Genomic DNA, 16074 nt, shown 5'->3' on the forward strand with positions numbered 1-16074 from the left:
GTCTCACGCGCAGCTGTGAGTTCGCAGCTTCTACCCGCACTCAAGGAACGCACCCCGGAGCACCCAGCCCACTCGAGCTCAGTGCGCCGGCGCGTCGGGCCGTGGCCCGCCCTGGGGGGAGGGGCCAGAGGCGGCGGAGGCGGTGGAGGCCGCGGTTGCGAAGTTGGTGGGCGGGCGGGCACGAGACCGCGGCGGAGGAGGGACTTGTTGCGCCCGCGGCTGCGCGGTGTGATTCCCTCCCCTCCAGTTTGCCTGGGCGGGCGCGGCAGAGGCGGCGGCGGCGGCGGAGGAGGAGGTGGAGGTGAAGGTGGCGACCGGCGCGATGCGGCGTTACCTGCGCATCGTGGTGCTGTGCCTGGCCTGTGGCTTCTGCTCGCTCCTCTACGCCTTCAGCCAGCTCGCCGTGTCCCTGGAGGAAGGAGCGGGCGGCAGTGGCGGGAAGCCGCAGGCCGGAGTGGCTTCCTGGATCGCAGGCGGCGGACGCGGCGCCGCGAAAGGGGCGGACGGCGCGGACACTTCAGCGCATCCCAGCCGGTGGGACAGGTACGGGCCGCGGTCTGTGTGGCGGGAGCCGGGGCCGGGCTTGGGGGCGCAGCGTGCGCGGGGACACGGGGTTTGGCCTGATCCGGGCTGCTCGCCGGTCTGTCCCGCGCCTCCCGCTTCTTTGCCGCGGTCTCTGACCCCTTCGCGGTTTTCCCTCCTTCCTTCAATCCCGGGGGGTGATCCCGGCGCTGCTCCAGCCTGAGAGTACCCCACGCACTTGTGTTTCCCTTCTGACCCATTCCTTATACGCCTTTTAAAGTAGAAGAAATTAATGTTCAACTTTTAATTGGCAGTTGAGTTTTAAAAAAGGATTCTCTCAAAATAAGAGGTGCCCCACAAAAGCCTTCTTGCTGTCTGACTAGTGAGAATTCCCTCTTGTTTCCATGGCGTTCAAGTTGAGCTATTTAAACATCAGACTGGCGCCCTAGATCATCCCCCCCCCCCCCGTTCTGAATGGGGCGTCTAATTTTTGTGTGTTAACTCTTAAATTTGTCATTATTAGTTGGTTAGTTAATATGGACAGAGCATTTATGCAGACTGTGAATTTTTCTTTAGGAAACAGACTGTTCTGAAACTTACCAAGTTAAGAAAGATGAGCGACACTTAACATGCTCACGTCTTTTGTGAAATGGGATAGATGGATTTACACACATCACTGCCAGAGTTGGAATTAACGTGGGATTTAAACGGAGAAAGGAATGCAACGCATTATGAATGCTTAACAAAATCTCAGCGTTTCCACTTCCTTGAAAATAGAGTCTCCTCTTTGTGGGCACCTCTCTGGGAATGATCGGGGTGCTCCCTTATTAAGTGGCGAAGGCTGCTTTGATATCGAAAGTATGGGATTGGTAGGAAAGGGGAGCATAGTCATCTGTGGGCAGTGTAATGTTTTAAGAGCTGATGATCATTCCCAAAATGAAAGGGGGACATTTGGAAAAGGAACGTGGAAATTGTCATGCTTTTACCCTATGGTTCGATTACAGTCAGGCGAATTTTTAGGACATCAGGACTATTCATAAAAGCAGAACTACCTCCAGAGCCAGATTTGTCAACTCAGTCATTTGTCCCGGGAGAGGCAATGACTTAAGAAGAGAATGAGGTCCTGAAAAATTCTCATGAAAAGCAGCGGTTTTTGATCTGTTATGATATCGTGAAGCATTGAAAATTGTGGAAAATAAATTATATTTTTATTGGTTAGAATTATAAAAAACATTTGAAACAAAACATTGAATTGAATTGTGCTGTCTTATTAGCATTTCAGTTTGATAGAGTAACATTGATTTTGGCTGTGTCTCACATATACTTTATTTTGTGACTGGTTTTTATAAACTATTTGCTTGATCAGCTAATTTTAACAAAATGTCTTTATTTGACATTTAGAAAATAAACATCTCCTTAATAAATATTATAGAACCATCATTGAAATCTTAAGTTTGATGTGTCAGAGTCCATTAAAAAGCAGTTACATAATAGGTCCTTTGAGCAGCATAACTCCTCATTTTAAATGGGGCATACATCTAAGTTAAAACTAAAGGTGTAACTAAAAAAAAAAACCCAACCCTAAAGTCTTTGTAAAAAATGTAGTATAATACTTGGGCATATGTAAGGAGAAGCTCGGGCAGAAGCACAACAAGGGAAAGCTGTATTGTCATGTTTTCACCCTAGGATTTGATTAAGGTTAGGATAATTCCTAAGACATTGGGACTCTTTTCATTTCAGATATTATCATTTATAACATCTTTATAGCTTTCTCATAGAGTTCAGGCAACTTCTTCGATTCCTGTGGGACATGGGGTAGGTATTCTTAGCCTCTCTTTAAACTGTGTTTAAATTGTTTAACCACAGTTCATAGGGCATCTGTCATGGAACTAGGAGAAAAACTATGAATCTTTTTTCTCCAAGTGCTCTTTCTATAAAGCTGTGTGATAAGAATCTAGTCTGTAGTGTTTCACCATTGGAGAATGGGGCTATGAGGCAAACCACATCTCCCTGTTTTCAGGAGGACTTGATTATCATTGCATTCTTTTTATTTGAAGCCTTTGTACTTGAAAGGTTAAGACTGCTATTTCTCACTTTTATTTAACACATGGGATCTAGGGTTATATATACCCTGCATGTTCCATTGGGCAACTCTTACAGAAAATATTGGTTGCATGGAATTCCATGACAACAAAATGCTTGGGAAGGGTCCTTCCAAGATCTCAGAGTAAAAACTAAAATGATAGGAGCAAATTTATACTGAAGTCTATTATTAATTAGAGCATTCTGTTTGAATCCATTATTTGGTATTTAGGAAATGCACAGGTCTTAGAGTCAGACAAACCTATATTCTCATTCTGGCTCTGTTTGCTGTGAAACCTTGATTACCTCTCTACTTTAGTTTTCTCACCTGTAATATGTGGATTATACTTACCTTATTTAATTTGTCATAGAATTCTTAGTTACCAGTGATCAAAATGCAAGAAAACTCACCTAAGCATAACAACTATTTATAGGTTTATATGGGTTATAGGCTAGAAGGAACGAAATTGAAGGGCAAATGCTCAGGCATCTCCGTGGACCTCAAGGGCTGGGGACTCTCATTCTCTTCCACTGTAGGCAGGCCGGTTCATGGAATCTTTCAGCTTCTTGCAATGTTTTCTTCTCTAATCTCAAATAGAAAATTCTAGGGAAAGATACTCATTGCTCTTGCTTTCATCACATGTCCATCATGGACGAGTCAGTGTAGCCGGGTATGGGGACCTCTGATTGTCTGGCTCTGTGTCACTTGTACATCCCTTTGGTGGAGAGAGTAGCAGGGTTGGTGTTGGAGAGCAGCGGTGCTTCAAAGGAGGGAATGCTGGGTGTGGGGTCATTCTCCCTCATAGACTCCTAAGCTCTTCAGTATGGACACACTGACTATTGAGGTATTCATCCTAAAGCAGTTATCATTACCAGGCCTCAGTACTTTTGCAAAAGAGTCATATAACATTTTGTGACACGTTAGCTCCTCAGGGTGATTAATTTCTAACATTTCACTAATGAATCTGGACAGTGATTATCAAGATCTCAGCCTGTTATAGCTGTTACAGCATATTGGTCATGGGGAGTCAAGAAATACTAAGCATTTCAATGCTTAGTATTGAAATACCATTTCTGGACTGTTCACGTCCTTTCTGTGATTGACTTTCATGTAGGGAGGTTGTCAGCTCATCCTCCTTTTCAGATCTGGTTAGGCCATTGAGTTATTTTTGCCGGGTCCTGGGAACACTAGTAAGATACACGGAGATTTTAGAGTGGAAAGAGTAAGGGTTTTGGAGACACAGATTTCAGCATTGCCACTTACTGGCTATGTTAAGCTTGAACGCATTTCCTCATCCGTTAGATGTAAACGTGCCTAGAATATTGGGTTGTTTGTGAGAATTGAAATGAAATAACTTATATAGGTTACTAACTATGGTGCCTGGAATGATGAAATTGTGGCTAGTGTGGTGATGAATTTGATCATTTAAATTTTGAAGGTTTCCTGCCACCCCCCTGCCCCGTTTTTGTGCTTGGGCCCAAATCCAGACGTGCTAAACCCAAATGCCTAGCAGTGGGGTCCAGGTTATTGTTCTAAAACCAAAGATTGGGAACCCAGTGTTTTAACTGAGAGTGGCTTGACCACTATTTTCACACTACTGCTTTTAGTGGTGAAAAATTTTTTTCCCTTTTCCTTGCAGTTATTTTTGAAGAGGAGAGGAGTTGGGGCAGTGAACAGTGAAGAAGGTTACTAAAGTCACCTTAATTAATCTCTGCTTTAAAAAAATTTACAGTTGACATTCAGTATTATTTTAGTTTCAGGTGTACAGCGTAGTGGTTAGACATTAATATAATTTACGAAGTGATGATGCCCTGATTAGTCTATTATCCACCTGGCACCATACATAGTTATTACAGTGCTATTGAGTATAATTCTTTGTGTAATGCAGAGACATCTTATATAACACCAATTTTCTGCACTTTGTTGTTTTAGTTTATTGAAGATCGTACTTCACATAAATGTAAAGTGCTTAGCACAAGCGTGGCTAATAATTAATTAAAATAGTGTTCCATGTTTTTGGAGGGGAAAGTGATTAGGCTAATGGAAAAATGTATACTTTTGATATAGAAATCCTATTTTAAAACATTAAGGTTATTATCAGTCATACCTGTTGAAAGTACTCCCCCCATGTTAACTTAAGTTTTTTTCAGTGTGTATACCATGTGTTTAAAATTCTTATGTATTGATAGGCATTTTTTTCCTTTATCATTTTTACTTTTGTCATTCATAAAAGAGCTTTCTAACCAGAAGGTTTTCCCCTCAGTCTTTTTCCATTTAAATCTTTAATCCAGGGTTTTTTTTGTTTTTGTTTTTGTTTTTTTCTGTTAGGGGTATACAGTGGGATGCCAACTCATTTTTGAAATGATTGGATAATATTGTTCAGTGCCATTTGTATGTAAGCAGTCCTTTTCCCACTTCCTAAGTATTCATGAAAATAAGAGATTTATGAAAAAAGAAGCTAGAAATTAATTGAAGTTGTCTTGAACAATTTTTAGTTGAAAATGAATGACCCAGGCACTGATCTTCAAGTATTGGTGATGTGTCTGTCTCACGAGCATGATCCCCTTTACCTGGCTGTATGCACCTTTGCCCCTCCGGCACAGTTACAGCGCAGGCATCCACGCCTTGCCGTTGCCTTGTTGGCTTGTGGCACTTCATTCACACTTCCACATGCTCATGCTGGATATGCCTGGACTTATCCCTGACTCTGTAAGCTGTGCATGGTTTTCACTCTGGCCTCATGGACATTTTGATATGAAAAATACCTTTTTTTCCCCATTTAATGTAGAAGTACAGAAGACCTCTTATTAGATTTTAAGTAATAAACTTTAAGTTTTTAAAGAAAACTTTAAGCTTGAAAACTGATATTGTGGTAGACATTGTGTTAAATGCTCACTTTAATCTAGAGCATGAACTGTCTCAGTTTTTGAAACATTTTTTAAGTACTGAAATTTTGGGGAACTTTATTTTTGGCCAGTTTTTCAAAACTTTTGAAATAAATATAAGTTCACAGGAAGTTGCTGAGATAGCCCGTGTTCATTCTGTTTCCCTCAGTAGTAAAATCTCACATCAACATAATGTAATACCTCTATATCCAGAACATGTATGTATCAATATACTGCAATATTATAACCCCAGAATTTGACATTGTACAACCCATAGATCAGTTTTTACATATCATCAATTTTACATGTGTTCATATATATATGTAGTTTTATACAATTTTATCACAGATGTAAATTCCTGTAACCACCCCACAATCAAGAGACAAAACTTTCTATCACCACAAAGATCAGTTTGCTTATAGACAAGCCATTTAGAGCTAGAATCTTTAAACCATATGAAATTTGAGAATGAGCCACAGTAAAGTTTTATTTCAATTTGATCCCCAATGAAAAAACTGCGTTTATGGACTTGTCTGATTTTGGATGTCACCGTTTACTGAAGACACTTAGCTTAGTTTAGCTTATAATTTTGCCCCTTTAAATGTATTTAATAGAGTTACTACCTCTTTGAATGTTGTGTATCTAATATTCCATTTCTCATAGTTGTTTGCAATAAAAGTAAAATAATTAATAACCAACCAGAACTTGGATAAACTACTTTTACTTTTCCAGTGTTAAGTTTTATTTTTTTTTTCTGGCCTGAAAATGCAAGTGCTGTCTGTTCCTAGATTAGTAACAGTTACTGTATGTAATGAATTTATACTCTGTATTTTAATTTTTTAAATGGATATTTCATAAGAGAACATAAATGTGGGAGATAAGAAATTTTAAATTATGCCACCTTTTACCAGCAACACCTTAATGTCATACGATTTTTTTGTAAAGTACATGTATATTCACTAGTGTTTATGTTTTGTATTATCATTAAAGAAAGACAAAAACTTCCTTCTCTAAACTGTGTTTTATGACATTAAGTTATGGTCCAAAAACTTTTTCCTTGCAGTTTCAGGATCTAGCAATTCCACTTGTAAGTATACATGTCAGAGCATTGCAAATATAATGTTCACAGAAAATTGTGCATGAATAGTCAGGACAGCATTATATATAATAGTCAAAAATTGGAAAACAACCTAAATGTCTATCACTTGATGAATGGATAAACAAAATGTGCATATCCATTCATAAAATGAAATATTATTTGGCCATAAAAAGAAATGAAGTGTATTGTTAAATGCTATAGTAGGTGAACCTTGAAAATACATGCTAAGTGAAAGAAGTCAAACTCAAAAGGCTGCATATTATATGATCCCATTTATGTGAAATGCCCATAACAGGCAAATCTATGGAGACCGAAAATAGATTCGTGGTCGCCTAGGGCTGAGGGATTGAGGAGTGCAAGTTGAAGTAGAAAATGATATTTTTACATTATTTCAAGAGTAAGTTTTATAGAGAAATTTAATTAGGGAGTAATTTTCTTTGAGACTTTATTTCCCATTTCCATGTTCTACCATTGTAAGGTTTGACATGGGGAGATGGAATACCCAGATGAGTTATTTCCTGCCTGAAACAAAGGTGCACTTTAGGATTGGTTATAAATACATTGTGGGTTTGTTGAAGGAAAGCAGTGATAATGTCTGTATCTGAAAGATGGAGCTCTCTGTTTGAACAGGTTTGCTGTGAGGCTTAAATGGATATGAAAGTACTTGAATCTGAAAAGAACTCTCTGTTGATTGTTACCAGTACCAGTGGGCCTGTCTATAATATGAAATGCAAGACTTAAAATAATACATAACCATGCCTTGGTGGGAACAAACATAAATTTTTGATCAAGTTGTATGTTTTACTGGTCTACACTCAGTTTCTTTTCTTTTTCTGATTTGTCAACCATTTAAATTAAGATATGTAGCATTTTATGTTTTGTTTGAAAATGGTGTCCCTTTAAAGGAAAACCAGGTTACAATGTAACTTTTTTCCCATTGATTTTAAAATTTTGACTGTGTAGTTTATTATGCAGTAGTATACAGAATTACTTCAGGCTGCATTTCAAAAACCACCAGTGCCAGACGCTGTTCTCAAAGATTTATTTAAGAGGCCTGGTATGGGGCATTGGCATTTGTGAGAGGTACGATCAGAGATCTTTGAGATTCTGAAATTTCATAGACCTTTCCTTGTAAGAACGGCGACTTATAATTGAATTCGTAGTGAGAGAAAACAAAGCTACAGTGGTGGTGGGATATGAGGTGCCCTGGTTTAGTGCCTCACCTTGAGTTCATACTTGCTTCATTTAATACCCAGTCCTCTACTGAAGTGAATTTCAAACCATACTGTTTTGAAAAAGGATAACAATGAAACACATACTTTTCGTAACGTGAGGCATTGATTTATTTTTGCTCCAACCTGCGATCGAAGGAGGAAGAACACACTTGATTATCTGTTTTAGCTAGTGTAATAATAGTGAAACTGAGTGTAGATAATGAAACAGAGCCACTGGATATCAATATGATTTCTAATTTTCCAGTGTGAAACACCATACAAGTAGCTTTGATTGAGGATTACTTTGAAAACATTTAAAGAACTTCTCTTACCTTTTTATCAGCACATGTGGCATTTTAATTTTGCTTTAGGATAAGTAAATATTTTGTTTGGCTGAAATGGCTTTTATTCTAAGGGGAGTATGTGTAGTCCACAAAGGAAAATTTTAGAAGTATTCCTTTATTTTCTGAGTCATCTGAGGAGGGGATTTTAATATATTAGGAGAGTTCCTGACAAGGAAACTGGTTTCCAGTCTGTAGTATATTCTATCCTAAGGTTTTAAAGTTCTACTTAAAATAATGTTACCCTAAGTAATGGAGAAATCAATTTTCAGAAATCCTCTGCTTACCATAGCAATATTGAATTTGCAAAATTGGATCTGCAGTTTTGTTGCTGTAAAGTAAAATAGTGAGTTATTATGTTATTGAGTAAATCCTTGTTAGTTTTAAGTTGAAATACTCATATAGGACTCTATTTCTTCTGTCTTACTGTTAGGTATAAAGATTTCTCTGTGTGTTACTGGAATCCCTATTGGATGCTGCCCTCTGATGTTTGTGGAATGAACTGCTTTTGGGAAGCGGCTTTTAGGTAGGCACTTACTATTTAATTGGTAGATCAGTGTAGGTAAGGTTAGATAGTAGATACATTTTTGATACTAAATAGGATGTAAAAATGTTTCTTTTCCTGTAATATAATATTATCATATAAGTAAGTGATTTATTTTCTGATTAATTTTTGTTTCTTTTTACCACTTTGTAGTTATCACTAATTTTTGTACATACTGCATATAAAATACTCTAACTAGATGTTATTGTGGTAGATAAATTATTGTTCTTAGGATTTATGATCTAATTTTAGATAACAGGTGATAAACAGGTGGTTTAAGATAGACTTACACCGACATTTACAGGCATATGTAAATATATGACATTTATTTAATTTAAAGCTGGAATACTAAAAAAAGTGTTGTAGGTAGATGGGGACAACTGGGCAAGGATTATGTTGGTTATTAACAGAGAGATTGGGGAATGGGAGGATAAAGATAAGAATTTGCTGAAGGAGCGTTACATCATTGTTTATTGACCTTTTAAGTTACTGAATATTTTAGTTTTGTCCACCTCTCTGAATAAGGAAGGCATTGGATTGATTGACCTCTCAGGTCCCTTTCCTGCTCTAACTTGCAGTGAAATGAACAAGCATTGATAAAAATGGGATATCAGCCTATTCCCCTGAGATAATGACAGGGCAGAGTGAGGCAGTAGCTGGAAACGCCCTTCCCAAAGGTAAAAAACACAGTACTTGTACTGTGTTTTGTGATTCATTTAAATTTTAATTTTACTTAATGTAATTTGTCAGGCACAGTGCTAGGTGCTGAGAACTAGACTGTGAATCTGGTTAATGTGGCTCCATCCTTCTGGATCTTACATTCTGACTGTATCCTCACACTAGTAAACCTGAGATTACAATAGAGGGTGATGTATTATAGTTATGATGATGGGAGAATAGGTGGGTCATCAGGCAGAATCATCTTAAGGCATCTCAGGGAAGGGTTTCTGGAGGGAGTGACACACCATGAACAGACTCAAGGACAGGAGTTGAAATAAGTCTAAGTGGGAAGAACTAATACATATTTTTAATTTGTATTAGTAGTATATGTTTAAAAATTCTTGTATTCCCAATACATTATGTGTTTCATGAACTACTGGGAGGGAATCGTTGAAATGAGATATTTTAATAATGTCGCGTTACTGTAGAAAAGATGGAGTGATTGAAATTCTAATATGGATCAATCAAATCAGATTATTCAGATTTTTAAAAATGTTCTTATCCCTTTGGAAGACAATCTTACTCTTCAGCTTGTTCATAATTTTGGAGACTTGGGACTCCCTATTTTTCATTCTTATAAAAGTTTCCTAATGAATAGAGTACTGACAAGCACCATTTTGCTATCCTCCAGCCTTGTCACATAAAGCTCCTCCCTCTAGAATAGAAGCTGGATAAGTGTGAAAACTTTTGTATACTCTGATTTCTACAACCCAGATCCTTTTGTAAGTTATGGATAAGTAATAATCTTCCCTCTTCTACTCCAAGAGTGACCTAGGGAAGGTGACCTCTTCTGAATCCTGGAGCCTCTGCTTTTTATGCCTTTTGTTTTGGCTTCTCCAGCTCATTATTTTCCTAATGCTTCCAAGTATTCCCTAGAAGGAATTACATGTGGATGAATACATAATGTATACTCTTATGCTTTTTACGCTCCTAAATTTGAGGTTTTAAAAGTTACACTTCTTTTTTTTTTTTTTTTTTTAATATTTGTTGGAGAGAGAGAGTGAGAGGAAGGGAGGAAGGGAGGGAGGGAGGAAGGAAAGGAGGGAGGGAGGGAGAGATGGGTTGATTTGTTATTCCTCTTATTTATGCATTTATTGATTGATTCTTATACATATCCGGACCCCAGGGATTGAGCCTGCAACCTTGGCATATCGGAACACTCTAACCAATTGAGCTACATGGCCAGGGCCAAAAGTTAGACTTTTCTGTTATACTTTCTACTTGTAATATTTAATGCATAGTATATATTTGTAACCATTTTTGGTTTCTTTCTTAGAACTTACGATTGCTCACATTTACTCAATTCCCTTCAAACATGGAGTCAAGCCAAAATGTCATACAATTGCCATATTGTTCTCACCCTCTGTTTCAATATGTATTCTTAAGTGATACCTCTTTTTTGCCTGACTCTTAAGAGCTTGTTTTGTTTGCCCCGCCTCCTTACTTCAAAGAAGTGAACCTTCTTTGAAATCCCCTTTTACTCTCCCCTTAGGTCTCACATTTTGCCTGGCACCAGTGGGCACTTAGCTGGCACCATTTTCTTCCCAGGACTGTCTCAGCTTTTTAATTTGAATTCTTTATATAATTTTATTTTGATCAAAGCTCATCCAGCGGGTTATTTTCTCCTAATTAATTTATTATACTATGAACATAAAATAACATAAAAAAGAAAAATTGGCTCAGCACCGATCAGCAGTGCTTTCACCTTTGATGAGCAAGCATGTCCTTTTAGTTATTGTTTCTTCACCTACTACTTAGTCATCTGTTTGACCAACTGCTTCCCAGCAGCCTGTGAGAATACTCCTTCCTCTTCTGTTTCTCCTGTCCTTGAAACAAAACCAAACACAAAATCTGACAGAGGCCTCTGTATTGTTCCCCTGGGCCTAATCTTACTTTTTTTGTCTGTTTGACATTGGTGACTGCTTCCTCTTTCTTATTTCAACTCTACCAGCTCGGGCTCTGGAAACCAGTGTCCCCAGCTCTTTGATCTCTCTGCCCCTGGTCTTCTTTCACTATTCCTGACTCCTAAACATTGAAATTCCTTAGGACTCTGCTCTTTTCTCTTCCAGCTGAGGATCATCCATTTAACTGGTATCTCCAGTCCAGTGCTCTTTTCTGAGCTCCAGAACTGTATTTCCTGCCGCAGATGGGTCATTTTTACCTTGCTAATTAAGATGCCTCAGATACTGTTGTTCAAACCTGAATTCATGGTCTGGCCTCCTCACACTTTCCCTCATCTATAGTTTGTATCTTGGTTTATGACTGACTTTCCACATGTCAGTCCACAGTGACTCTTATACCCGCCGCCTTTCACAGTTGCTCCTGATGGCCTCTTCCTTCCTGTTGCCTTAACTAATGTGATCTCCCTCCCCCGCCCACTGCTCCTGTCTTCTTTGTGTCCTCTGTATTATTGTACCTATTGCTGTTATAGTTCTGAGTCTACTTCTAGACTGTTGCCTTTACACATAGATACCATGTGGTGGTCAACATGTAAACCCCATGCCTAGCAAGGTGCTTGGCCACCAGTAAATAACTAATGATTTTCCCCAGCACAGATGTTTGTGTAGTAAGCTTCCTGAGCAATTTCAATTCTTTTTTCTGTTTCAGTGGTTACCATGATTTCTGATTTAATATTTTTAAATTGTCTTTTCACAATAGGCTGGAAATTGTGTAAGGTCAGGTTTCTGGCTTTCCCGCTTATTCCCAATGTCTAGCATACAAAAGGAGTTCACATATTCATTAAAAAGAATGTACTATATCATTAAATTGTGTTTTAAAAATAATGCAAATTTAAGCCTGCACCAGCATTGTGTCAATGTGCTGGTGTCACCATAACCTTATTAGCGTTACTGGGGGTTATAATTTTATCACATATTAGGGTAAAATGATGGCTTATTAATAATTTATATTTTATTATTTGTTGAACATATTTCCATACTTATGTAGCTTTTTAATCTTTTCTGTATTGATATTTTACCTATTGAGTTTTTAATAATTTTATGAACACTTAGAATTATATATTCTGCTTTTGCCATGGATTATAGAAATATTTTCAAAATTTGTTTCATTTTAAATTTTATTTATCTTTTTATTATGCCATCTCTTAATTTTCGTATATTAGAAATGCTGTTTTAATGTACTATTTTTTCTATGAATTGAGCTTTTAAAAAATTAAATCTTTTTCTTTATATTATGGTAATTGATATTTGGTTCATGGAGTCTGTGGTTATAGATGAATTTAGTGTTACCTGTTTTCTCTTGAGTGGTCACATGCTAGTTTTAAGAAACATATTTTTACAGGTTATCTTAAATTATATTTTAGCAGTTAATACTTACATTTAATGTAGAATATTTAGATTTTATTTTTATGTCTGCATAACATCCTGAAGAGTTTAAGTATTGTATTTTGTTTCAAAAGTGATTTTTATGTACAACTCGTTACATAGTTTTGCTTAGTATAATTCAGCACAACTTTTTTAATAGAGGAAAAATATGTTTAAGTTCTACGTTAAGGAAATTAGTGTTTTTGAAGATAGTTTTGCATTTTGTTGAACTGCAAGTTTTTTATGATAGGTTCATGGCAGTTATTTCTTTGTTTGGGTAATTGGTATCAGAAATTTAATTTGTTAAGTTTGACTTTATATACTTCATCATAGTGCTAATTCCTAGTCTAAATAATGTACATTATTTTCTTTTATAGAGAGAACATTAGTTTAATAAAAGCCTAGAAGAACACCGGAAGCTTTTCATGCTGTCTAAATAAAAAAATAGAAGAAAAATTACATTTGACCCTTGAACAACATGGGGTTGGACTGTGCAGATCCAATTTTACGCAGGTGTTTTTTTCCCCCCAGTAAGTATGTACTATACTGTAAATGTTTGTGATTTTTCTCTCTCCAGCTTAGTTTATTGTATGAATACAGTATGTAATACATATAACATACAAAATATGTGTTAACCAACTATTTTGTCAGTAAGGCTTCTGGTCAGCAGTAGGCTATTAGAAGTTAAGTTTTGGGGGAGTTAAAAGGTATATGCAGATTTTTGACTGCATGGGGGTTAGCACCCCTAACACCCACCCCACACTGTTCAAGGGTCAACTGTATTCTGATTCTTTTATAGTAGTAATGTTACTTAAAATAAGTCTATTCTTATGACTTAGAAATCTGGTAACAGTGTTTGTATTGGAATTTCTCATGAAAAATATTCTTTAATTACTATTTTTTCTGACTCTCCCTTCAATGTTACTTCTGTAAGTTTCACATCTACGAAGTTACCAAAATAGTATAGTGAGCACACTCCATACCTACCCTTCACTGATTTTACCTATTATGAACATTGCATTTGCCACATTTTTTTTTCCTGAGCCATTTGAGACAGCTGCAGCCATTATTACATGTGCCCAGATACATGTGTTTAGCTTATGTCTCTGAAGAACAAGGGCATTCTTCAGTATAAGCATAGTATAATTTTTACTTCAACTTATTTAACACTGACAAACTATATATTCATATTAGAATTTGCCTATTTTTCAATTAATGAACTTTTTATCTTTTCCTCTCTTTTCAGGGTCCAGTCAGGGATCATACACTGCATTCAGTTGTTAGGTCTCTTTAGTCTCCTTTACAACAACAGTTACTCAGCCTTTTTATGAGGGGGAGGGGGAAGGCGGCGTAGTATCCTTCAAAAATATATCGATTTTTGTTTTTTTTTGTAGAGCATCCCTTTATTTGGATTTGCCTGTCTCCTTCCGGTTAGTTTCAGGATTTTGGGCAGGAATATTGCATACTAGATACTATGTTCCTCTTTGGACGTGTTCTTAGGAGGCCTCTGATGTTATAGGTTTAACATTTTGGTTAAGTTTGATCATGTGGTTAAGGTGGCGATGATACATTTCTTCGATTTTTGTTTATTTTTTTATTGAATTTATTAGGGCCACATTGGTTCACAAAACCATATAAGTTTCAAGTACATAAGTCAATAAAACATTGTCTGTATATTGCATCATGTGCCCGTCCCAAGCAATGTCTCTTTCTCCATTTTCCCCACTTCTGCCCACTTCCACCTACCTCTACACCGTTTCCCTCTGGCTATCACTGCACTGTTGTCTGTGTCTTTTGTGTTATGTAAATATGTTTTTGGTTAATCCCTTAACCTTCTTTCATCCAGTCTAACTCTGCCCTCCCCTTTGACAGCTGTTAGTCTGTTCCATGTATCCATGCCTGTTTCTATTTTGTTTATCAGTTTATTTTATTAGATTCCACGTATAAGTGAGATCATGTGGTATTTGTCTTTCTCCACCTGGCTTATTTCATTTAGCATAATAATCTCAAGGTCCATCCATGCTGTTGCAAAAGGTAAGATTTCCTTTTTTTTTTTTTTTTTATGGCTGAGTAGTATTCCATTGTGTAAATGTACTACAGCTTTTTTATCCACTTATTTACTGATACACTGATGAGCACTAGGGCTGTTCTAACATCTACATTTCTATACTTGTAACAGTATCTTTATCCCCTTTGTAATGTGTGGGGATTATAATTTGATATCTCTGGTTTTAGTTAGCATCCATTAATCTTGTTCAAGTCATCTATTACAATGGCGATTGCAAAATAGTGATTTTTTTGTAATCCTGTTATCCTTTCTACATTTATTGATTGGTATTCATCTTTAAAGAAGAGTTTCGCCTCCCCCTTATTCTTTAGTTATTATTTTAGACTCACAGGTTCATTTTTATATCTAATGTATTACCATCTGTTACTCTCATAATTCCTGTTCATGCTCAGATTATGCCAAATTCAGCCATGGGAGCCCTCAGGTAAATTATCTGGAGACTTTCTTCTAATCACATATCTGTGGAAGATAGGTTTGACTTAAAAATGCCCTGTTGGTAGGGGAGCTCAAGAGTTAAGATTTTAGCTGTAGTTATAGTTGATAGACTTAAGTGATTAATGCATGTGGAAAGCTATTGTTTCAGTAACTGGAATACATGACCTATGACCTATGTGACTCCAGGAGGTCGACAGGCAATTTAACCTTTGTGCCCAGAGGGTCTACAAGGAACCCCAGAGATGATATCTGAGCCATTAGGGTCCTGAGAGGGAATGTCAGTGAAGCAAATAAAGAATTGTTGATCAGCAAATAAAGTACTTGGAAGGTGCAAAAGATGCTGGGATGGGTTTGGAGCTCCCAGAGCTTCTAGGCTACAGATCTGAAACTCAATAAAGGTGTTTCAAAAAAGAAAAAAAGAGCTACATCCAGTCAAGATGGAGGCATAGGTAAACACAGCTTGCCTCCTCGTACAACCACAGCAGAAATTACAAACTAAACTACAAAACAACTACTTTCAGAATTGCTAGAAAATTGAGCTGTATGGAAGTTCAACAACCAAGGAATTAAAGAAGTCACATTCATCCAGATGGGGAGAAGGGGTGTGAATGTGGAACAGGTGGTCCCATACGCATGTGTGGTAGAAAAAAATCAGGAGGGATACCTTGGTAATGAGGGATCCGAGCACCACACCAGACCACCCTGCCCAGGGTTCCAGTGCCAGGAAGATAAGTCCCCGTAACTTCTGGCTCTACAAACAAGTGTTGGTTGGGGTGGCAGAAGAAACTATGGGATAATCAGGTGTCTTCTCTTAAAGAGTCCACAATGGTCTTAGGATTT

At 37.5% G+C, this 16074-nt stretch overlaps 1 protein-coding gene across 2 annotated transcripts in view; it reads left to right on the plus strand.

Annotated features, from left to right (window-relative positions):
- Positions 1 to 322: 322 nt before the first annotated feature.
- Positions 323 to 16074, plus strand: part of GXYLT1 (glucoside xylosyltransferase 1) — a 42962-nt gene continuing 27210 nt past the window's right edge. The window contains exons 1-2 of one of the 2 annotated variants that reach the window (XM_054591228.1): positions 323 to 543; positions 8578 to 8670. In XM_054591228.1, coding sequence (XP_054447203.1) covers positions 323 to 543; positions 8578 to 8670 — 314 coding nt within the window. The remainder of the gene's footprint in view (positions 544 to 8577; positions 8671 to 16074) is intronic. The other variant, XM_054591227.1, reaches the window with a different exon arrangement.

The sequence above is a fragment of the Pteronotus mesoamericanus genome, unplaced genomic scaffold (genome assembly GCF_021234165.1).
Source record: "Pteronotus mesoamericanus isolate MK-2021 breed Mesoamerican mustached bat unplaced genomic scaffold, CSHL_Meso_final scaffold_21, whole genome shotgun sequence".
NCBI classification, from domain to species: Eukaryota; Metazoa; Chordata; class Mammalia; order Chiroptera; family Mormoopidae; genus Pteronotus; species Pteronotus mesoamericanus.